Source organism: Pristiophorus japonicus, chromosome 13 (genome assembly GCF_044704955.1).
Source record: "Pristiophorus japonicus isolate sPriJap1 chromosome 13, sPriJap1.hap1, whole genome shotgun sequence".
NCBI lineage: Eukaryota > Metazoa > Chordata > Chondrichthyes > Pristiophoridae > Pristiophorus > Pristiophorus japonicus.
The window spans coordinates 9,825,885-9,849,188 of NC_091989.1; the positions used below are offsets into that span (position 1 = coordinate 9,825,885).

At 44.2% G+C, this 23,304-nt stretch overlaps 2 protein-coding genes across 2 annotated transcripts in view; one reads left to right on the forward strand and one right to left on the reverse strand.

Moving 5' to 3' along the window:
* The window catches only part of itih2 (inter-alpha-trypsin inhibitor heavy chain 2), an 81,460-nt gene extending 68,694 nt beyond the window's left edge, over positions 1–12,766 (forward strand). The window contains exons 17-21 of the mRNA XM_070898377.1: positions 740–853; positions 3,482–3,680; positions 7,532–7,704; positions 8,581–8,692; positions 12,619–12,766. Coding sequence (XP_070754478.1) covers positions 740–853; positions 3,482–3,680; positions 7,532–7,704; positions 8,581–8,692; positions 12,619–12,766 — 746 coding nt within the window. The remainder of the gene's footprint in view (positions 1–739; positions 854–3,481; positions 3,681–7,531; positions 7,705–8,580; positions 8,693–12,618) is intronic.
* Positions 12,767–14,160: 1,394 nt separating this feature from the next.
* kin (Kin17 DNA and RNA binding protein) overlaps positions 14,161–23,304 on the reverse strand; it is a 36,868-nt gene continuing 27,724 nt past the window's right edge. Inside the window, exons 10-13 of the mRNA XM_070897130.1 lie at positions 22,638–22,706; positions 15,783–15,882; positions 15,563–15,663; positions 14,161–14,575 (exon numbers count right to left, since the gene is read on the reverse strand). Of these exons, the coding sequence (XP_070753231.1) occupies positions 14,513–14,575; positions 15,563–15,663; positions 15,783–15,882; positions 22,638–22,706 (333 nt within the window). The 3' untranslated portion in view covers positions 14,161–14,512. The remainder of the gene's footprint in view (positions 14,576–15,562; positions 15,664–15,782; positions 15,883–22,637; positions 22,707–23,304) is intronic.

Genomic DNA, 23,304 nt, shown 5'->3' on the forward strand with positions numbered 1-23,304 from the left:
TTTACAGCTTTGAAGTGTCGTTAATGTAGGAAACACAGCAGCCAATTTGCACACAGCAAGCTCCTACAAACAGCAATGTGATAATGACCAGATCGTCTGTTTTAGTGATGTTGGTTGAGGGATAAATATTGGCCCCAGAACACTGGGGAGAACTCCCCTGCTCTTCTTCAAAATAGTGCCATGGGATCTTTTACATCCACCTGAGAGGGCAGGTGGGGCCTCGGTTTAATATATCATCCGAAAGACCGCACCTCCGACAGTGCAGCACTCCCGACAGTGCAGCACTCCCTCAGCACTGCACTGGAACGTCAGCTTAGATTTATGTGCTCAAGTCTCTGGAGTGGGACTTGAACCCACAACCTTCTGACTCAGAGGCGAGAGAGTGTTACCCACTGAGCCACAGCTGACACAGTCCTACTGCATTGCTGTTGTTGGGGAAAGAAAAGTACAACGTCCGAAATCCGGAATCCTCGGGACTGAGTCCATTCCAGTTTTTGTTTTTTCACTGATTTCAGACAAGAAAACCAAGTGTGAAATCCCGAATCCTCGAGGGACTGGAATGCATCATCACCTCCGGGGACAGGATTTTAATTTGATTTGATAAAGTTCCCATGTTAATTTGGATTATGTGTTCTAGTGCCCTTTAAAAAAGGGGGTACTTGATTTAAACATTCTTGCAAAAATAGTTATACATTGCTGGAAACCAGTTTAATAATCATGAATGTATTTTGTTCTTTAGTTGAGAACGATCCACACTTCATCATTCACCTGCCCAAAAGTAAACAGAATGTTTGCTTCAATATCGATCCACAGCCTGGAAAAATCCTGAGCCTGCTCTCAGATCCAATCAAAGGTAACAGAAAAACTAGCCCACTCTTTTCAAAGCACTCTTATTTTTAGCCCTATTTTGTAATCCTTATTATCTGTCAGTGCAATTCGCTTTGCCCAATTAAATGCATAATCCAGGATTAGCTGTACCCAATTTTGTAATTAGGGACAACAATGGAAAACTGTTTCTCTTAAATATAAAAATGTATGAGTATAAAACTCTATATAGTCTGAACAAAAGAATATTTTTACTTGGGTAAAACTTTTTTAAGTAGAAGTTTTTTAATGTTATTTCAAAAAGAATTTTTTTTTTAATTATATAGCGTCTTTCACAACCACCGGGTGTCATTGCAGCCAATGAAATACTTCTATTAGTGTAGTTACTGTTGTAATACAGGAAACATGGCAGCCAATTTGCTCACAGCAAGCTCCCACAAACAGCAATGTGATAACGACCAAATAATCTGTGTCTTTGTTATGTTGATTGAGGGATAAATATTGGCCAGGACACCGGGGATAACTCCCGTGCTCTTCTTTGAAATAGTGTCATGGGATCTTTTACATCCATCTGAGAGCAAGACAAGCCCTCGGTTTAACATATCATCTGAAAGACAGCACCTCCGACAGCGCAGCACTCCCTCAGTACTACTCTGGTGCGTCAGCTTAGATTTTTGTGCTTAAATCTCTGAAGTGGGATTTGAACCCGCAACCTTTTGATTCAGAGGCGAGTGTGCTACCCACTGAGTCACAGCTGACACATGCACAGAAGGGACTTGGACCGAGGTGGTCTTGGAAATGGTGACATTAGAACTAGCTGGGAACTAATTCAAGGAGGCCATCCGGCAAAGGAAGTGCAGGTGTGGTAGGTAGACAGCAGGTGAGGGACACCAATGAAATTACTGAACAAACTGGGCTTGATACAAGTGAGATTTTTCCCCTATGAATTCTACTTGTTCGGGGCTAGCAGTTAGTAATATTTGTTCATCAGAGGGGGTAATTTTAATCTTTATCGCCGAGCAAAAAATGGGCAATGGTGAATCGGTCTCTTGTTGAGTACATTGGAAAAGAAAATCAGGCAGGTTGTAAAACGGGCACCCGATTCACTATTGCCTGCTTTTTGCCAGCCAATAAAAGAAAAGATCAGAGTTTGTGGGTTCAAGTCCTAGTTTGGGTAGCGATCGTATATTTACTGAAGCTAATCCAGAGTGAAGATAATCCAAAAATGGGATTAAGTGAGAGAAATAAAAGATGTAGAGAAAAAACATTTTTTTAAATGTATTTAAATGTTTTTCTTAAAATCTCCAACACTAATTAATGTCTGAAGGAATGAGACTCCACACTTGTAAAATTAAATTTTCAGGGCCAGAGAGGTTGTTTGGCAGTGACTATCACTTATCACGCCATTAAAAATTCACTTATACTGCTGAATGGACCAGCCCTAACTTTTTCTGGCGTGTTTAGTGGGTAACTCGTGGGTAAGTAGCCCAACTTCACGCCGTTGCATGGATTTTGTTGCTGAGTTTCTCGGCGAGGTTCGGTTCGAGTCTGTGGAGGAGAAGGGTAACTTGGACCTCACCCTCCGGATTTCTGCATTAACACGTGCGTACTCCGGAAGTTGCTGTCCAATTTACTGCATGATAACAGTGAGTGCAATTAGCCTCACCGTTATTGGTAACGGAAAATGCAGACCATTGTTTCAGTTAGTCTTGCACTGATGCTTTGAGCTAAGGAGCGCTGAAGCCTTCAATTATAAATGATGGGATACCCTTACAGCAGCAATATGGGGAGCAGACGTAAGCCACAGCAGATAGTGCTGCTGTATTTTGTCAACAAATGATTATACATAGTGCAACAGCAGCATCTGCTGGTAGAAAAATGATATTGCAACAAGGAACATGCCTTTTTTTCCTTAAGGAATAAAGGGATCGAAATTTGGTTGCTAACGCCTGCTGATAATGTCGGTGTTGGGTGCTAACTGGGTGCAGTTCACCACGCCTGACGCGAAATTTGGTGGTCATTGTTTAAGGCCGTAAACACGTTATGTCCCACCGGCTGTCGCCATGGAGATCCTGGCGTCAGTACGCTTGCAACGCCTCTTTGGTTTGTACGGCTGCCGTACTGGCAGGCATTCTTACAGCCTGAAAAAAAGTGGTGGTTAAACAGCGGAGCTCGGGCGGAATCGGCCAGAGAGCAAGGTAAGTTGTTTTTTTTTTTTACTTTCTTTATTTCTTCAGTTTTTTCATTCGTTCTAACCGTGGGGGAGTTTGTGAGCAGGTCGGGGAAGTTTGAGGGGGTTTTTTTTTTTCTCTATCTTCCCGTTTCCCAGCGAGCATGCTGGCAGCCTCCTGATGCGGAATTCAGTCGGCCTCCTGAGCTCCCCGCCCGAGGGCGAGTGCGCAGTGCCACTTTTTACGTGCTGCTCTCTCACCTTTGGGTGTAAAAACTGAATTTGCCAGTTGGAGCCTGCACCTAACGCCAAAATTAGCACTCCGGCGGAGACACCGCCTCAAAAACGGCGGGACCGAATTTTGACCCCAAAGCTTCCATACTGTTAAGCATGCCCCAGCTCTGCCATCATACTCACATTTACACACAGATAGTCGCATTGGTTCTGTTCCTTTTAATGCGGTCACTTTATTTTTTGCACTGGCAGGCGTTGTGATCAATGGTAAAATTATCGGTGGGAAGGAAGCCAAGAATAAGAAGCTGAACACCTATTTCGGCACAATTGGGCTCCGTTTAACCAACTTCAATCTGAGCTTTGAGATCACAACGGAGAAGATTCGCTTCAACGATGGGAAACACAAAACGATCCTTTGGTGGTCAGAGACTGTGCATCTGTCTCACAGTCGGTAAGCTCATCCGATTAACATTGCAAAACTCGCTGGTGCCCGTGGGAAGATGAATCTTGAAGACATGAGTTGTTATTTGTTACTCTTGAGATAATAGCCTATGAAATGTGCCCATTTCAGGTGAAGCATCAGATGTTTGTCGTTTTCGTGCATGGCCCTCTAGAATAGTTGTTCAGATGAATACTATTGTGAGGGGAGGAAGTGGATTAGTCACTGGAGAGGAGCTTCCTGCTGAGAATGACAGGCCAACTATGGAGAGATTGAGGAGAATGGGCCTCTACTCTCTGGATTTTAGAAGAATGAGAGGTGATCTCATTGAAGCATGTAAGTTTCTGGAGGGGATTGACAGGGTAGATGCAGGGAGGATGTTTCCCTCTGGCTGGGGAGTCGAGAACCAGGGGTCACAGTCTCAGGATAAGGGGTCGGCCATTTAGGACTGAGATGAGGAGGAATTTCTTCACTCGGAGAGTTGTGAATCTTTGGAATTCTCCGCCCCAGAGGGCTGTGGAGGCTCAGTCATTGAGTGTATTCAAGACAGATATTGGTAGTATTTTGGACTCTCGGGGAATCAAGGGATATGGGGATCAGGCGGGAAAGTGGAGTTGAGGTCGAAGATCAGCCATGATCTCACTGAATGGCGGAGCAGGCTCGAGGGGCCGAATGGCCGACTCCTGCTCCTAATTCTTATGCTCTTATAGACATAAGACAATATACTACTCTGTATACTCGGGGGTAAAAATATCTAGTCAATGTGAAAGTGTTATTAACAAGGCATACATCAAAAGCATTTTGATGTATGCCTTGTTAGTAACACTTTCACATTGTTGCTAGTTGAAATGTTATTTTTAATCTTGTATAGATTAATGGTGAATCCGTATTTGGAATTCCTGCTGGATGTTCGGGTGGTTTGTGACCGGGTTTTCGTCGCGTTTTGACCCACTGCAGCGAAAACCCGGTCGCTAAGCCTGGTCACGATCCTCGGTTCCTCGTTTGCGGCAGTGATTGAAAGCACCGCCGGGGAGAGTTGCGGCGGACAGGTCACGACTCGGATTGCGTTACCGTCCGAGTTTCAGCACTCACCCAACCCGACTCGTACGCCGCACCCCAAAGACGGCCAGGTAAAACCTAGCCGTACAGCCCTGCCAGCAGCGGTATGTTAGAAAACCTGGGAAAAAAAAGGTTAAGTTAAGGTTTTTTTTTGCAGCGATTTGTTAGATAAGGGTCTTAGTAATGTTTTTTGAATGATTTTTGGATTTATTTCCCCCCCCCCCCCACTCCCCTCCCAAGACCTCTCCCGCAGCGCTCCCGGCCCCGCACTAAAGTTGGCGAGGATCGCGCTTTTGCGGCGCGAATAATTGTGCCACGCCTCCCTTTGCGATGCGCCCCCGCCCCCACAAAAGGCCGAAAGTTGGGCCTTAAATCGGTAACGCAGCGAAAACGGTGGTATTCACGTATCGCTTACGTTTTTTGCCCGAAAAGGAGAAACCCGAAAATCCAGCCCATTGTGTGCACTATTGAGAGCTGTACCATCAAAATGGCACAGATGCTTTAAGTTGGGTTCGCCAAACAGCAACAAATAATAATCTGGGGACTTAAGACTCAGCCACGGAAACAGTCTCACAAACTGAGCTTGTTTTCAAGGAAGGCAGGAACAGAAGGAGGTCATTTCGCCCCTTGAGCCCGTTCCACCATTTAATGAGATCATGGCTGTTCTGTGACCTGACTCCATATTCCCTTAATACATTTGGTTAACTTGAAAAAGTTTGAGAAGAAAATATGATTACAATTATTTTTCTTTAACTTTGAAAAAAGTGACATATATTGATAATTCAGTCATATATTTAGAGTGGAGTTACTTACACAATTGCATGTACAGGTTGGACCTCTGGTCAGGCACCGTCGGGACCTGACTGGTTGGGCCAGAGAATTTTCCAAACCACAGGAGGTCAACTGATGACAACGCTGCTGGCAGCATTAAGTCATCCAGAATCACTGCGTTTTTTTAAAATCCTCAGGCCCAGCTTCAGCGCCTCAGTCAACTGCCCTTCCCTTCCCTTCCCTTCCCTTCCTGGCTTGCTTACCTCAATGAACACCAACACCTCAAAAAACCCAAGACATACACACAAAAAAACTAGAGATCGGAGATAAAGTGGGGGATAAAGTCAAGGAGAGACACCGATCCCGACCCACGATCCTACTCCCGGCGCCAGTCCGTGTGTAAGCCGCGAGCAGAGCCTGACTGGTGGAAACAGCAGCCTCCTCGCGCCAAGACACACACGCACAACAACCCCACCCGCCCCCCGAGACCGTGGTGGCCCACACATACATCATCGTATCATCGTAGGCAGTTCCCTGGAATCGACGAAGACTTGCTTCCACTCTAGTCCTTAGGTGGCTGAACAGTCCAATACGAGAGCCACAGTCCCTGTCACAGGTGGGGCGGATAGTCGTTGATGGAAAATGTGGGTGGGGAGACTGGTTTTCCGTACGCTCCTTGTGCTGCCTGCGCTTGATTTCTGCATGCTCTCAGCGATGAGGCTCGAGGTGCTCAGCGCCCTCCCGGATGCACTTCCTCCACCTGGGAGTCCCTGGCCAAAGACCATCCGAGGTGTCGGTGGGAATGTTGCACTTTATCAGGGAGGCTTTGAGGGTGTGCTTGCAACGTTTCCTCTGCCCACCTTTGGCTCGCTTGCCGTGAAGGAGTTCCGAGTAGAGCGCTTGCTTTGGGAGTCTGGCATGCGAACAATGTGGCCCGCCCAGCGGCTCTTGCAGCGTGGAGCGTGCGATGGATCCAGAGACGGTGAGTCAGAACCTACCTCGCTCACCGACCCCCCCCCCCCCCCCCCCCCCCCCAGAACACTCCCGGGCAGGTCAGAACACTTTGCACAATGCACAGACCCACCCCCGGCGAGAGAAAGGGAGACAGCGAGATGTGCCATTGTGCAACATGTGCCAGCTCAGTGTCTGTGGTACCCGCTCGCAGCCTGTGGGCGTGGTCCTCAGCACCAGCAGAACCCGCACTGACTGACAGCCGCTCCAGCCAATCGCTGCGCACACACACACACACACACACACCGCAGCAGTGACCCAGCCCAGCCCACGCACTGCAACACCGCTTAAAGGGGCAGTCCACGCCGGGACTGATGCCGGATCAGTGATGTTTCCAGACTGGAGAGGTACAACTTGTACTAAAAAAAAGACTCATCACGTTGGAGACTGGCTTTTGCGGACATAAAAGACTTGCATTTCTATAGCGCCTTTCATAAGCACCAGGCATCCCAAAACACTTTACAGCCAAAGAAGTACTTTTGAAGTGTAGTCACTGTTGTAATGTGGGAAACGCAGCAGCCAATTTGCACACAGCAAACTCCCACAAACAGCAATGTGATTATGACCAGATAATCTGTTTTTGTGATGGTGATTGAGAGATAAATAAGAGTCATAAGGAATAGGAGCAGGAGTCGGCCATTTGGCCCCTCGAGCCTGCTCCGCCATTCAATAAGATCAAGGCTGATCGGATCTTGGGATCAGCTCCACTTCCCTGCCCGCTCCCTATAGCCCTCGATTCCCTTATCACTCAAAAATCTGTCTCTCTCCACCTTAAATATATTCAATGACCCAGCCTCCACAGCTCTCGGGGGCAGAGAATAATGGCCAGGACAGACATAGATGAAAGATGAATTAACATCCTCTATTCCTGCCCCAAATCCTCAGTGCGCGGCAACAGCCCAGAGCTGCCCACATCATTGTGAAGCCGGATAGCAACAGATCAAATGGGGATGCTCGGGAGGGCTATTCAGGCATAAAGCTGGAAAAATGCATTCAACCTCTTTGTGTATTTCCTGTTCTAGTGTTAAGGTCGCAGTGAAAAAAAATAGTAATGTCACCATCACCGTGAGTGAAGATATGATCTTCCTGATTTTACTTCATCGTGTTTGGAAGAACCATCCAACCAATGTGGATTTCCTGGGATTTTACACTCCTCCTACAAACAGGTTCTCAACAAGCGTCCATGGATTGATTGGTAATTATTTAGCATTAAAGTTGTTCATCGGGCAACCCATTAATTCAGAATTGATACATCAATGGTTTCATAACGTTATGCCCCTCAAATATATATATTAAAAAAGATAAATAAAACTGTTGAGTTTAAGAACGTTGGGATGAGGGACCATTTGGCCCATACAACTCAGCTGTTCAGATCCTTTGATTCAAGGCTCAATGTGATATTTTTCATATGCTCAAACCAAAAAGCACCACTCAATTAATCCCATTGCCTTATGTATGTTTTAATTCAGCCTACATCCACGGCACTAAGTCACAATTTCTTAGTTCACCAATTCTGATATGTGAAGTCACCTCTTGAGATCATTTACCTCCAAAGTGCTAGTGAATGAAAAGAAAGTTTTCATTAAAGGAAAACACAACACAAATGGGGCAGTTCGTGATTCTACTTGCATGAACTTACTCTTGTCTTAGTCAGATTCTTATGGTCCGAGTATTCATCTGCTGCTTATTTAGGTCTCAGTTCTTGATTTCCACCATACAAGTACAGCAAATGCAACATTACTGTGGTTTTCTGTTTCCCCTGAACAGTGCTGATAATAGATCCACATTGCATGCGACACACTGCATTTTGTAACTCTAGGGTTTTTTTTGAGGGGAAAAGGCAACTATTTGCGTAAAACTATGCAATACAATTTCTGGAGTTTGTTTGATAAGATATTCTGGGGCACATCATTCCTACATTAAAGTTCATAAATAGCTGTTGGTCATCCAAAAGCTCCACCAAACATTAAACCTTCTGACTGCCAACATGTAAAACCGTCAAGATGCAAAACAGACCTCCACATGCAGTAGTGAAAGATTAAGAAGCTTAAAGAAATGATACTCATTGCAGGTCAGTTCGCCCATGAACCTGAAGTGAACGTGTACAATATCCACCCGGGCTTGGATCCAGATAAACCACAAGCCACCATGGACGTGAAAGGACACAACATTACAGTAACCAGGTATGTGACCGACATGGAGACTGTTGAATTACGCCGGCTCCACCGAGCGATCGGAGTAAATGAAGGAAATACATCATTCCTTTTATTTCCGCTTCGTCGGATTTTCCCATGCGACTCACCATGTCCTGGTGTGTTCCCAAGCCTTTGCCTATGATGTGATGCATCCAGCCTTTGGGAGGTTTGCAACAATAGTTTGGGATAACTCAGTCATCAATTTATCCATCCTACTGCACAGGTGGGTGGGGGGGGGGGGAAAGAGACAGGAGAATGTCCAGCCTCTGTTTGGCACTGCAATGTATTTGCTTCAAGGGTTCTTTGCTTAAGAATTCATAGCAACACATTGCTATTAAGAACTAGTTGGTTTATTAACAAAGGTTTAACAATCACACGACACATTGCCAGTTCATCCACCAGGCTCACAACTGCATACCTCATCGTGGATGATCTAGAACCAACTGACTGGGGTTTTATTGAGGCTTGTGGACATCACGTGACTGGCTAAGCCACTCACAACGCAACAGCTCTACAACTATTTTAGTTGCAACAGCGCTACAACTATTTTGTAGGAAACAATTAAATCACATGCCCCCTGATTAAAGAGAGGGAGGGAGGGAAACACACCAAACACTTTCAAGCAAGTGCCCCCGTTTTTTTTTTAAGGCACTAAAACACATTGTACAAGTGGCCCCTGGCTAAAAAGGAGGGTGGGTGGGCACTAAAACTGGCACATGAAACTTTAGACAAAACATCAAATTAAAATTTGGTTGCCGGGGGTGATGATGCACTCCAGTCCCTCCGGCGCCCACCTCTCGTGGAAGGCCGCGAGCGTACCGGTGGACACCATGCAATGGCTCTACAATTCTTTTGGTTGGTTGCAGTGAAATTAAACAATTAAATCAAGTGTCCCCCTGATTAAAGGGGGAGGGACACTCCAAACATTTTTCAAGTGCCCTTTATTTAGTTTTTTTTCCCTGTTTTTGTTTTTTTTGTGGTTTTTTTTTTTTATTTATTTATTTTTTTTAAGGGCACCGAGAGGCAAATTATACAAGTGCCCCCTGACTTGGGGGACACTAAAACCGGCAATAAAAACAAATTGAACTTTAAAACATATAAAATCAAATGAAAATTTGGTTGGCGGGGGTGATGATGCACTCCAGTCCCTCCGGTGCCCACCTCTCACGGAAGGCACACAGGGCTGGATTTTTGGTTGTCTAACGCCCGAGTTAGCGGCCAGAGGAATGGGGTACTGAAGTTGCATGTTCAGCCATGAACTCATTGAATGGCGGTGCAGGCTAGAAGGGCCGAATGGCCTACTGCTGCACCTAGTTTCTATGTTTCTATGTTAATGGGAACGTAAGAGGTTACCGACCGGGAGCGCGGCTTTTAGCACTACAACCGAAAATTCATTAGCGGCTCACCGGGGGCACATACCATTAGTGCCTGGCTGCTGAAGATCACTCCGATCAGGAGGTATTCCTGGTGCCACGCGTATGCTTGTGTCCCGGTCGGTAAATCCGGTACGTACACCTCATTGATCGCCCACCAAGAGCAACGTCTGGAAAAACGGTCGGTACAGACTTGCAGACATTTTGGCCAGTAAAGTTTTGATTTCAACCATTTGTAGGTTGAACAGCATCTGACGGGTGCAGTGCACTGTGCTGGCACAACAAAAATAATTCCGGAGATTTTTGTTACAAATGGATTTAATATGGCAACCAAAGGGGGAGCTGGGGAGTTGATAAAATACTCCCATTAAGTGCCATGTTGTAACTTAAATGAGATTCATTTTCTTCAGGTGATCAATCCCCATTTGCTACAAAAACTGCAAATTCACCTAAAGCAAGCACTGACAGATAGATAGCCAAAGGGCTTGGTGAAACATGTCAAACCAGCTGAATTTGATAAGTTTTTAAAACTGCATTTGTTAGGCTCACCTGAAAAAAAAATACATTTCTCTAGTTGCTACATAGACCGTTAAGCAAACACTTGTATGAAATTACTTTTCACACCTTCCTTTCAGTTGTCCCTGATGTAACCATCTGCTTTTAGGATATGCAAATCTCTTTGACCAACATATTACAGTTCTCTCTCTTTAGCAGGTTCCTGGACTAACTTAAGCTTCTGGTTATCTATCCATTTACCTTGAGCTGGCAGACTGTATATATTGCCTATTATTTTGTTGTGCTTATCATTACTAATTTCTATCCCAATTGCTTCAGCTACTGCGGTTATCTCTTACCTTTACAATGGCCATAGTGTCACCCGTACCAGCAACTCCACTCCTCTGTCAAGCTTAATAGGTCAATCTTTCTGAAACATTCTATATCCCTCTTACCACCATCTCATGACTGCAGCATCTCTGTGATGCCAGTCAATATTTTTGTTTCCTGCTCACTCCGATAGGATTTACCAAGCACTCATTAATTTATTAAAAGGAGCAGTTAGATTTGAAATAGGAACATAGGAACAGGAGGAGGCCATTCGGCCCCTCGAGCCTGCTCTGCTGTTCAATGAGGTCATGGCTGATCTGCAACCTAACTCCATATACCCACCCTTGCCCCATATCCCTTAGCTTCCCGTTAACCGAAGGTATTATCAAACTCAGATTTAAAATTAACAATTGGTCTAGCATCAATTGCCGTTTGAGGAAGAGTTCTGAACTTCTACCACCCTTTGTGTGTGTGGAAGTGTTTCCGAACTTCGCTCCTGAAAAGTATGTCTCTAATTTTTAGACTATGCTCCCTAGTCCTAGAATCCCCAACCAACAGAAATTGTTTCTCTCTCTATCCTATCAGTTCCCCTTGTTAAATATAAAAGGTTTGTGCTAGGAGAGTAGATTGCATGGAGTGAATTTTGGAATATGAAATTGTACATCTGAAGTTACATTTCCTAAAGTTAGTACTTGGGAAGTCGAGTGGCCTTGTGTAACTGTTGGGACTGATTGCTTGCTCTTTTTTGTTTTGTTGCTTTAAACGTCAGATTACACACACACTCAGTTGCAGTAATGGCAGGATCAGGTCTTTATTTAAACTTCATACTACACAAAAACCAGTATGAAAGTTGCTGAGACACACACTCCAATTCTAGCGTTTGCTCAGTGTTCACTCACATTTTTTATACAAAATCAGATCTTTGATCTCTATATTAAGAACATAAGAAATAGGAACAGGAGTAGGCCATATGGCCCCTCAAGCTTGCTCCGCCATTTAATAAGATCATGGCTGATCTGATCATGGACTCAGCTCCACTTCCCTGCCCGCTCCCCATAACCCCTTATCGTTTAAGAAACTGTCTATTTCTGTCTTAAATTTATTCAATGACCCAGCCTCCACAGCTCTCTGAGGCAGCGAATTCCACTGATTTACAACCCTCAGAGAAGAAATTTCTCCTCATTTCAGTTTTAAATGGGCGGGCCCCTTATTCTAAGATCATACCCTCTCGTTCTAGTCTCCCCCATCAGTGGAAACATCCTCTCTGCATCCACCTTGTCAAGCCCCCTCATAATCTTAGCCATTTCGATAACATTCTATACATACTAACAATAAATCATGGTACATCAAAAGCACATACAAATACTAACAGACTGACAATGTAAACTAAACAACCAACCACTCAACCTCCTGAAATTGGTTTATTGCCACAATTGACTCTTGCCATGAATTTTATTACTATAACACATAGGTGACCAAAGACCAAATTGACAGATTTGAATATGGCTGAATGACTCTCACACCTTTCTAGCATCTCCTTTCCTGTGGAGAGATCCTCTGCTTTGATCTAAACTTCAATTTACAATCCATGCTCATCAGAAAAGCCGCTTGAACTTTTAACCCAGCATGTGTCATCTCAGACTGCGCCGAGAGCGAGGTATTCGGGAAATACGGGCTTTCGATCCCACAGTAACCATGTTCTCCACTGTCCTACAGGGGTTTCCAGAAAGACTACAGGACCGATGCAGTATATGGGACAGATGTCCAATGCTGGTTTATCCACAACAGCGGGAAAGGATTTATCGATGGACATTACAAAGATTACCTTGTTCCACACCTTTACAGCTTCTTGGAGCGTCCATGAATGGTTTTAAATGTCACTGCAAAGGCTAGAAGATAGACAGGAGAGAAGGAGTATCTGCAGCATAGAAAAATAATTGTAAACTAATAGAGAATGAAAATCAGTTTTATTAAAAAAGTCATTGAATATATAGTCACAGGAATATTGTTTTGACCAAAGTATTAAATACAGTAGTCTCTCACTGTGATACTATTCCATAACTCTGTACATCTTTGCAACTTTTGGCTCTCTTATTAATATAACCATTTAAACACCCATTTATGATAGGTGTTAGATGGCATCCAAAGACATGCATTATTGAGGGTCTGCCATACTGGGTTCCCTGTAACAATATACTGGATGTTGCACAACAATGTAAAAATGAAATCTTCAGAATTCTGCCACGGAATTTTATGGTCTGAATCTTAAAATTTCCAGTTTGCCATATTTTGAAATTGTAATCAGTAAAAAAAATATAATGGTGCTATCAACTGTAATAAACAGAGTAAGGTATAAAAAAACAAATCAGACTGCTCAGTCGTTTTTATCTCGATCGTCTAACCCAGAAATGAAAGGTGTTTTAGCTTAACTGGTTTCAACAGAAACACTGGCCTTTTGAACAAGTTACTCCATGCATGTTACCAAAACATCTGCTAGAAAGCTATATATTTTTTTTTTAAAAAGAAAAATCTGAATCGTACCAAAAAGCTACAAAAGGTTTATCTAATGATCACTGGATGCCTTGCTCACCCTGCAGAATAGAGAAATGGTCAAGAATTGGGGCACAGGACTTTTACAACATCCGGGCGACCTCAGAAAGTAAACATAATATAAACTCAGGTTGATTTGCTTTCCAAATTGTTCATTGATTACTGTGGTAAATTGAATGAATGTCGTTAGGAGCCTATTAATTTTACCAGCAGTGGCTGAAAAATTGTAATACAGAATGAACACTGCATGGAGTTTTGCATCAAGACTGTGATTCTTCAAATGTATGACAGAGATTGTCAATTTTTTTTAAACACGCGTATATACTGAATAAAGGCACAATGCTAATGCAAGCCTCTGGTACGTTATCATGTCATCACTTCTGACATTACACTGTAGCGCATACTCTTATTCTTTTTCAGGAGACCGCCACTGGGACAGATGTCTACTTTATAAGCAGAATTGGTTAAGTAATTCCATTGTGTATTAGGAGAGAACTAAATCTGCTGGAATCATGACAATACAGTCGGACACTTGCCCCAACAATCGTCAGAACTTCATCAGCCAGTTCTGACATCGACCTGAAACATTAACTCTGTTTCTCTCTCCACAGATGCTACCTGACCTGCTGAGTATTTCCAGCATTTTCCGTTTTTATTTTAGAATAAAGTTCCAGGTACGACTTTAGAACAACAAAATAACCACAAATGTTTAAGAAGTGAAAATAAAGCTTTATTTGTTTTCCATTGAAATATATAAAATTAATGATGATTTTTGGCTAATGCTCAAATCCTCGAACTGCAACATCAAAGCATTCAAATAGCTAATACAATTATATTAAACACAAACACCCCTCCCTTACATGTATGAAAATAACGAATATGAATTGCATTCTCTTGCGGTCAGGGGGACAAGCAGAAAAATTCAAATTGTATATTGAAGTTAGAGATGAAAATGTTTCAAAACTCTGACACAGTAGAGTTTGTGTTTGGAAAAAAAAATCACTGGACACCAACATGATGTTTTGTACTGTCAAATTATTATAGTTCCGAAGACTGCTTCTTATGCCAATTTTGAAATATCTTCATACTGTACGCCATCGACCTTACGCCCTTGCAGAGGTCCCTATGAAGAAACAATCATGATTATTTACCAATCTGTAAAAATAGAAGTTAAATCCCAAAACAGATTGGAAAATTCAAATATGATCTTGCAAGAATTTTCCAATTCAACAAACAGGCAGGGGTATTCCACTTCTGCACTTGTCATCCCATGATTTTCTGCCCATTCACTTTAATTTGCAGAAAATTGCAGGCTGGCAAATACAGAAGCAGAAAATCCAGCGACTAAAGTTTCATCGACAGCACCTTCCAAACACGTGGCCTCGACCACCCAGAAGGACAAGGGCAGCGGACGCATGGGAACACCACCACCTCCAAGTCACACACCATCCTGATTCGGAAATATATCGCCGATCCTTCATCATCGCTGGGTAAAAATCAAAATTCTATTGGTCTGCCTTGAATATACTCAATAACTGAGCATGTACAGCCCATTGGGGTACAGAATTCCGAAGATTCATAACCCTTTGAGTGAAGAAATTTTTCCTCATCTCAGTCCTAAATGGTTGACCCCTTATCCTGAGATTGTGACCGCTGGTTCTAGACTCCCCAGCCAGGGGAAACATCTACCCTGTCAAGCCCCTTAAGAATTTTATACGCTTCTATGAGATCACCTCTTATTCTTCTGAATTCTAGGAAATATAGGCCTAGTCTCCTCAATCTCTTCTCATACGACGATCGCCCCAAGCCAGGAATCAGTCTGGTAAAAAGTTTGGTTACTATGTGCAAAATTACACGTGAGCAGCAAAGAGACCTGTGATTCCCAAATCAGTGTGACGTTTAATTTTATGCATCTGTGCTGCACCTGTCATTATCCTAACCTGGTCATCAATCAAGGTCTTTGCAACGTAGTTATTTTAAAACTATTGTTCATTAACTCAGATATCTGTAATTGAGCTTGTAGATCAATGCAATTTCTTTAAGGGCGATTACAATTACACAATGGAAGTTTCATTACCCGTTTCCCTATAGAAGGAAAATGTGTACTTACAGAATCTATGATTACTGTAGCACTGAAGTTTTTCTCATTGATAGAATCCAGAATGGCCTCATTTCCTCGGTAACCACCATTCACCACCAATAGCTTCTTACCTAAAATATCAAGGATTAGACAAACTTAATGTTCCAGCCAATGCCACCAACGATCACATTTCCATTACCACTAACAATCCTGCAGGACAAATACAACAATTAAGAAATGTGGATTTTACCAGGGGCTGGAATGACCGTCTCCAAGTGAGTCTGGTCCACTTTCAATTTGTCTCCAGAATCAATCATTTTAATAATGGCGGTGTACTTTTCTTGAACTTCCTGCAATGTGAGTTGAACCACACTCTGTTAGCACAATTTTTCATTGAGCTGAGCGCAAGAATGAAAGACTTTCATTTATGTCGCGCTTTTCACAACATCAGGGCATCCGAAAGTTCTTTATAGCCAATTAATTACTTTTGACGTGCGGTATAATTTAAAAATACGGCAACTAATTTGAGTACAGCAAGGTCCCACAAACAGCAATAAAATAAATGATCACGTCATTAGATGTTAGTGGAGGTATAAATCTTGGCCTGGACACCAGGAGAACTCCTTGCTCTTCTCGGAATAGTGCCATGGGATCTTTTACATCCATTCCAAGGACAAACGTCCCACCTCAAAAACAGCACCTCTGACAGTGCAGCACTCATAAGAACATAAGAATTAGGAACAGGAGTAGGCCATCTAGCCTGCTCCGCCATTCAAAAAGATCATGGCTGATCTGGTCGTGGACTCAGCTCCACTTACCCGCCCGCTCCCCATAACCCTTAATTCCCTTATTGGTTAACAATCTATCTATCTGTGATTTGAATACATTCAATGAGCTAGCCTCAACTGCTTCCTTGGGCAGAGAATTCCACAGATTCACAACCCTCTGGGAGAAGAAATTCTTTCTCAACTCGGTTTAAATTGGCTCCCCCGTATTTTGAGGCTGTGCCCCCTAGTTCTAGTCTCCCCGAATAGTGGAAACAACCTCTCTCCCTCTATCTTGTCTATCCCTTTCATTATTTTAAATGTTTCTATAAGATCACCCCTCATTTTTCTGAACTCCAACGAGTAAAGACCCAGTCTACTCAATCTGTCATCATAAGGTAACTTCCTCATCTCCGGAATCAGCCCAGTGAATCGTCTCTGTACCCATTCCAAAGCTAGTATATCCTTCCTTAAGTAAGGTGACCAAAACTGCACGCAGTACTCCAGGTGCGGCCTCACCAATACCCTGTACAGTTGCAGCAGGACCTCCCTGCTTTTGTACTCCATCCCTCTCGCAATGAAGGCCAACATTCCATTCACCTTCCTGATTACCTGCTGCACCTGCAAACTAACTTTTTGGGATTCATGCACAAGGACCCCCAGGTCCCTCTGCACCGCAGCATGTTGTAATTTCTCCCCATTCAAATAATATTCCCTTTTACTATTTTTTTTCCCCCAAGGTGGATGACCTCACATTTTCCGACATTGTATTCCATCTGCCAAACCTGAGCCCATTCGCTTAACCTATCTAAATCTCTTTGCAGCCTCTCTGTGTCCTCTACACAACCCGCTTTCCCACTAATCTTTGTGTCATCTGCAAATTTTGTTACACTACACTCTATCCCCTCTTCCAGGTCATCTATGTATATTGTAAACAGTTGTGGTCCCAGCACCGATCCCTGTGGCACACCACTAACCACCGATTTCCAACCCGAAAAAGGACCCATTTATCCCGACTCTCTGCTTTCTATTAGCCAGCCAATTCTCTATCCATGCTAATACTTGTCCTCTGACTCCGCGTACCTTTATCTTCTGCAGTAACCTTTTGTGTGGCACCTTATCGAATGCCTTTTGGAAATCTAAATACACCACATCCATCGGTACATCTCTATCCACCATGCTCGTTATAGCCTCAAAGAATTCCAGTAAATTAGTTAAACATGATTTCCCCTTCATGAATCCATGTTGCGTCTGCTTGATTGCACTATTCCTATCTATATGTCCCGCTATTTCTTCCTTAATGATAGCTTCAAGCATTTTCCCCACTACAGATGTTAAACTAACCGGCCTATAGTTACCTGCCTTTTGTCTGCCCCCTTTTTTAAACAGAGGCGTTACATTAGCTGCTTTCCAATCCGCTGGTACCTCCCCAGAGTCCAGAGAATTTTGGTAGATTATAACGAATGCATCTGCTATAACTTCCGCCATCTCTTTTAATACCTTGGGATGCATTTCATCAGTGCCAGGGGACTTGTCTACCTTGAGTCCCATTAGCCTGTCCAGCACTACTTCCCTAGTGACAGTGATTGTCTCAAGGTCCTCCCTTCCCACATTCCTGTGACCAGCAATTTTTGGCATGGTTTTTGTGTCTTCCACTGTGAAGACCGAAGCAAAATAATTGTTTAAGGTCTCAACCATTTCCACATTTCCCATTATTAAATCCCCCTTCTCATCTTCTAAGGGACCAACATTTACTTTAGTCACTCTCTTCCATTTTATATATCTGAAAAAGCTTTTACTATCCGTTTTTATGTTTTGCGCAAGTTTACTTTCGTAATCTATCTTTCCTTTCTTTATTGCTTTCTTAGTCATTCTTTGCTGTCGTTTAAAATTTTCCCAATCTTCTATTTTCCCACTAACCTTGGCCACCTTATACGCATTGGTTTTTAATTTGATACTCTCCTTTATTTCCTTGGTTATCCACGGCTGGTTATCCCTTCTCTTACCACCCTTCTTTTTCACTGGAATATATTTTTGTTGAGCACTATGAAAGAGCTCCTTAAAAGTTCTCCACCGTTCCTCAATTGTGCCACCGTTTAGTCTGTGTTCCCAGTCTACTTTAGCTAACTCTGCCCTTATCCCACTGTAGTCCCCTTTGTTTAAGCATAGTACGCTCGTTTGAGACACTACTTCCTCACCCTCAATCTGTATTACAAATTCAACCATACTGTGATCACTCATTCTGAGAGGATCTTTTACTAGGATAACGTTTATTATTCCTGTCTCATTACACAGGACCAGATCTAAGATAGCTTGCTCCCTTGTAGGTTCTGTAACATACTGTTCTAAGAAACAATCCCGTATGCATTCTATGAATTCCTCCTCCAGGCTACCCAGTGCGATTTGATTTGACCAATCGATATGTAGATTAAAATCCATGATTACTGCCGTTCCTTTTTCACATGCCTCTATTATTCCCTTGATTATTGTCCGCCCCACCGTGAAGTTATTATATGGGGGCCTATAAACTACGCCCACCAGTGACCTTTTTCCCCTTACTATCTCTAATCTCCACCCACAATGATTCAACATTTTGTTCATTAGAGCCAATATCATCTCTCACAACTGCCCTGATATCATCCTTTATTAACAGAGCTACCCCACCTCCTTTCCCTTCTTGTCTATCCTTCCGAATTGTCAGATACCCCTGTATGTTTAATTCCCAGTCTTGGCTACCCTGCAACCACGTTTCTGTAATGGCCACCAAATCATACCCATTTATAATGATTTGTGCCGTCAACTCATTTACTTTATTTCGAATGCTGCATGCGTTTAGGTAAAGTGTTTTAATACTAGTTTTTAAAACCATGATATTTAGTTTTGACCCCTCCTGCAGCCCCTTTATATTCATGCATATTGTCCCTTCCCATCACCTTGTGGTTTACACTTACCCCAATGCTACTCTGCTCTGTTGCATCCTGCCTTTTGCATTCTTTCTTGGGGTCCTGTTCATCTGCGCTCTCACCCACTCTAACTAGCTCAGAGCCCTCTCCTGGGTTCCGAATACTCCTCGCATTGAGGCACCGAGCTTTCAGGCTTCCCTTTTTATTACACTTTGACCCTTTAGAATTTTGCTGTACATTGGCCCTTTTTGTTTTTTGCCTTGGGTTTCTCTGCCCTCCACTTTTACTCATCTCCTTTCTGTCATTTGCTTCTGTCTCCATTTTGTTTCCCTGTCTCCCTGCATTGGACCCATCCCCCTGCCATATTAGTTTAACTCCTCCCCAACAGCACTAGCAAACACTCCCTCTCGGAAATTGGTTCCGGTCCTGCCCAGGTGCAGACCGTCCGGTTTGTGCTGGTCCCACCTCCCCTAGAACCGGTTCCAATGCTCCAGGAATTTAAATCCCTCCCTGCTGCACCACTGCTCAAGACACGTATTCATCTGCGCTATCCTGCGATTCCTACTCTGACTAGCACGTGACACTGGTAGCAATCCCAAGATTACTACTTTTGCGGTCCTACTTTTAAATTTAGCTCCTAGCTCCATAAATTCGTCTCATAGGACCTCATCCCTTTTTTTTAAAACCTATGTCGTTGGTACCAATGTGCACCACGGCAACTGGCTGTTCTCCCTCCCTTTTCAGAATGTCCTGCACCCACTCCAAGACATCCTTGACCCTTGCACCAGGGAGGCAACATACCATCCTGGAGTCTCGGTTGCGGCCGCAGAAACGCCTATCTATTCCCCTTACAATTGAATCCCCTATCACTATCGCTCTCCCACTCTTTTTCCTGCCCTCCTGTGCAACAGAGCCAGCCACGGTGCCATGAACTTGGCTGCTGCTGCCCTCCCCTGATGAGTCATCCTCCTCAACAGTACTCAAAGCAGTGTATCTGTTTTGCAGGGGGATGACCGCAGGGGACCCCTGCACTACCTTCCTTGCACTGCTCTTCCTGCTGGCCTTCCATTCCCTAGCTGGCTGTGGACCCTTCACCTGCGGTAAGACCAACACGCTACACGTGCTACTCACGTCATTCTCAGCGCGGTCCATCAGGAGCTGGAGGCGGATACACTTAACGCACACGTAGTCGTCAGGGACACCGGAAGTGTCCCCGAGTTCCCACATGGTACAGGAGGAGCATATCACGTGACCGAGCTCTCCTGCCATGATTAACCCTTAGATACCCTGACACTGCTGGTCATCTAAGCTAGATATCAGAGCCACAGGGATAAATTCTTCCAGATTCTGGGTTTCCAGATAATGGCTACTCATCCTGCTGGATCAATTACCCAACAACTGAACAATCGATTAAAAGTGCTCAATTGCATTTTAGCTGGTTTATGCAAAACCAAACCCTGACTACCACAAAAAAATATACCTGTGGATAATTAAAGTTTCATTGTGCTGTCGCATCAGCGCTCAAGTTTCTAGAGTGGGACTTGAACCCACAACCTTCTGACTCCAAGGCCCCAAGTTTCCATACGCTACAAAACGGGCACCCCTCCGAGCTGGGCGCCCGTTTTTCGCGCCAAAAACGGCGCCTGAAAAAAAACGCGCGGTTCTGGAGCGCCCTGCAGCTCCATGGCAGCCTGGCGCGGCGCCCAGGGGGGCGGAGCCTACCACTCGCGCCGATTTTGTAAGTGGGAGGGGGCGGGTACCATTTCAATTTGTTTTTTTTCCTGCCGGCAGCCCTGTGCGTGCGCGTTGGAGCGTTCGCGCATGCTCAGTGTGAACGAAACATTGGCACTTGGCCATTTTTGTAGTTCTTTGTAGCTGTTTAATTTTTGAACATTTTTTAATAAAAGCACATTGCCCTTCTATGATCAGCACTGAGGCTTCCTGCAGCAGTGAGGAGGTGCAGGAAGCCTCAGAAGTTGAGGCAGCCGTTTCCCGACGGCCTCCCCCCCCTGCCCGCCCTCGGGAAAGGCTGCTCAACTTCTGAGGCTTCCTGCAGCCTTCTCACTGCCTCCTTCCACCCCCCCCCACCCCCACCCCACCCCCCCCACACCCCCCCCCACCCCCACCCCCCACACCCCCCCCCACCCCCCACCCCCCCCCCCCACCCCCCCACACCCCCCCCCACCCCCCACCCCCCCCCCACCCCCCACCCCCCACACCCCCCACACCACCCCACCCCCCACCCCACCGTCGGGAACGGCTGCCTTTCCCCCCCCCCCCCCACCCCCCCCACCCCACTGCGGTCGGTCGGGCCCTCACTCCCTCCCTCCCTCCCTCCCTCCCTCCCTCCGTCGGGAACGACGCCACACCGCTGAGCTGACTGAACCTGCCTGGAGCACTTTCACACAGGTAGGAAGATGGTTTATTTAATCTTTTCTTTGCTTATAAATGCTTATTTATTCAGGTTGGATTTATTTGTATAATATTTGTACATGTCTAAATAAGGATTTATTGTAGAATTTAATGACTTCCCTTCCCTCCCCTCCCCCCCACCTCGTTCTGGACGCCTAATTTGTAACCTGCGCCTGATTTTTTAATGTGTAGACAAGGTTTTTTCAGTTCTACAAAAATCTTCACTTGCTCCATTCTAAGTTAGTTTGGAGTACGTTTTCACTGTGGAAACTTTGAAATCAGGCGTCAGTGGCCGGACACGCCCCCTTTTGAAGAAAAAATTCTGTTCCAAAGTGAAACTGTTCTAACTGACTAGAACTGCAGAAAAAAAAATGTGGAGAATTGCGATTTCTAAGATAGTCCGTTCTCCACCAGCTGCTCCTAAAAATCAGGCGCAAATCATGTGGAAACTTGGGCCCTAAAGAACTACCACTGAGCCAAGGCTCACACCTAAATTCTTGGAAATGGTTCAGCAACTAATCCTGCCAAGCCTTCATCAGCACAATGAAACTTTAATTATCCACAGATATATTTTTTTGTGGTAGTCAAGGTTTGGTTTTGCATGACCCAGCTAAAATGCAATTGAGCACTTTTAATCGATTGTTCAGGTGTTAGGTAATTGATCCAGCAGGATAAGTAGCCATTATTTGGAAACCCAGAATCTGGCAGAATTTATCCCTGCGGCTCTGATATCTAGCTTAGATGACCAGCAGTGTCAGGCTGGCAGCATTTAAATTTCACAAGAAATGGAAAAAGGTGGGACTTATCCACAATGAAGAGAATTTAATTAGGTAATCCAACTAAATCAAAGAGCTATAAACTGTCAGACAAAGCACTGGGAGACTCGCCAGTTTCCCTTATTCATGCAGTGAAGTGGGGGTAATAAGGGAAAAAGATTCCGCCATTCCATTAATCACGGTTCCACAGTATAAGCATTACAATTTACAGCTCAATATCTTTATAGAGTCAAAAAAAATGTTTTTTTACCTTTATCACTGCTTTCTTCTTATAATATTTTTCACCAAGTTTCTTGGTTATTAACTTAACAACTATTCCCTAGTAAGAGAGAAAAGACGACTATTACCTGTCAATTGAAATATCAAGAACTCCTGCAGCATGGCCGTTTTACCGTTTCACTACATGCTCGAATGATGCACCTAACATTGCTTGGGTGGGGCAGGGGGGGGAAATCAAGCATACCCTTCATCCATATTTAGGAGATCAACATAATTTGGTACAGAACTCCCTCAATATTTTAACAAAAGCAAAATACTGCGGATTGTAAGAAATCGTGAATTGGAAGAAATAGTTAAAGCTAAATAACTGGCAACAGACGGCTCTAAACAGCTGAAGGTCAAGAATGGATGTCTGACTCCAATCTTGGGAGGATAAGGACAGAAGAGATGGGCCTTCAGAAAGTATAAACAGGAAAGACATGTGAAGAGAAGGGTTTCCTAAGAGTTGAGACAAAGAACTCGACAAGCCATTGGGCACCATGGTTTGGGAAGAGCCCTGATAGGTTAAATGATCCTGTCCATAACTTTACCCCAGGCTCACCCCTAAAAAGAGAGAGATCTAAAGGGCAGACGGTGCAGAGAAGAATTCATGCTACCGGCCATCTGTCCGATCGAGACTAATATCAGCTACTTGTCAC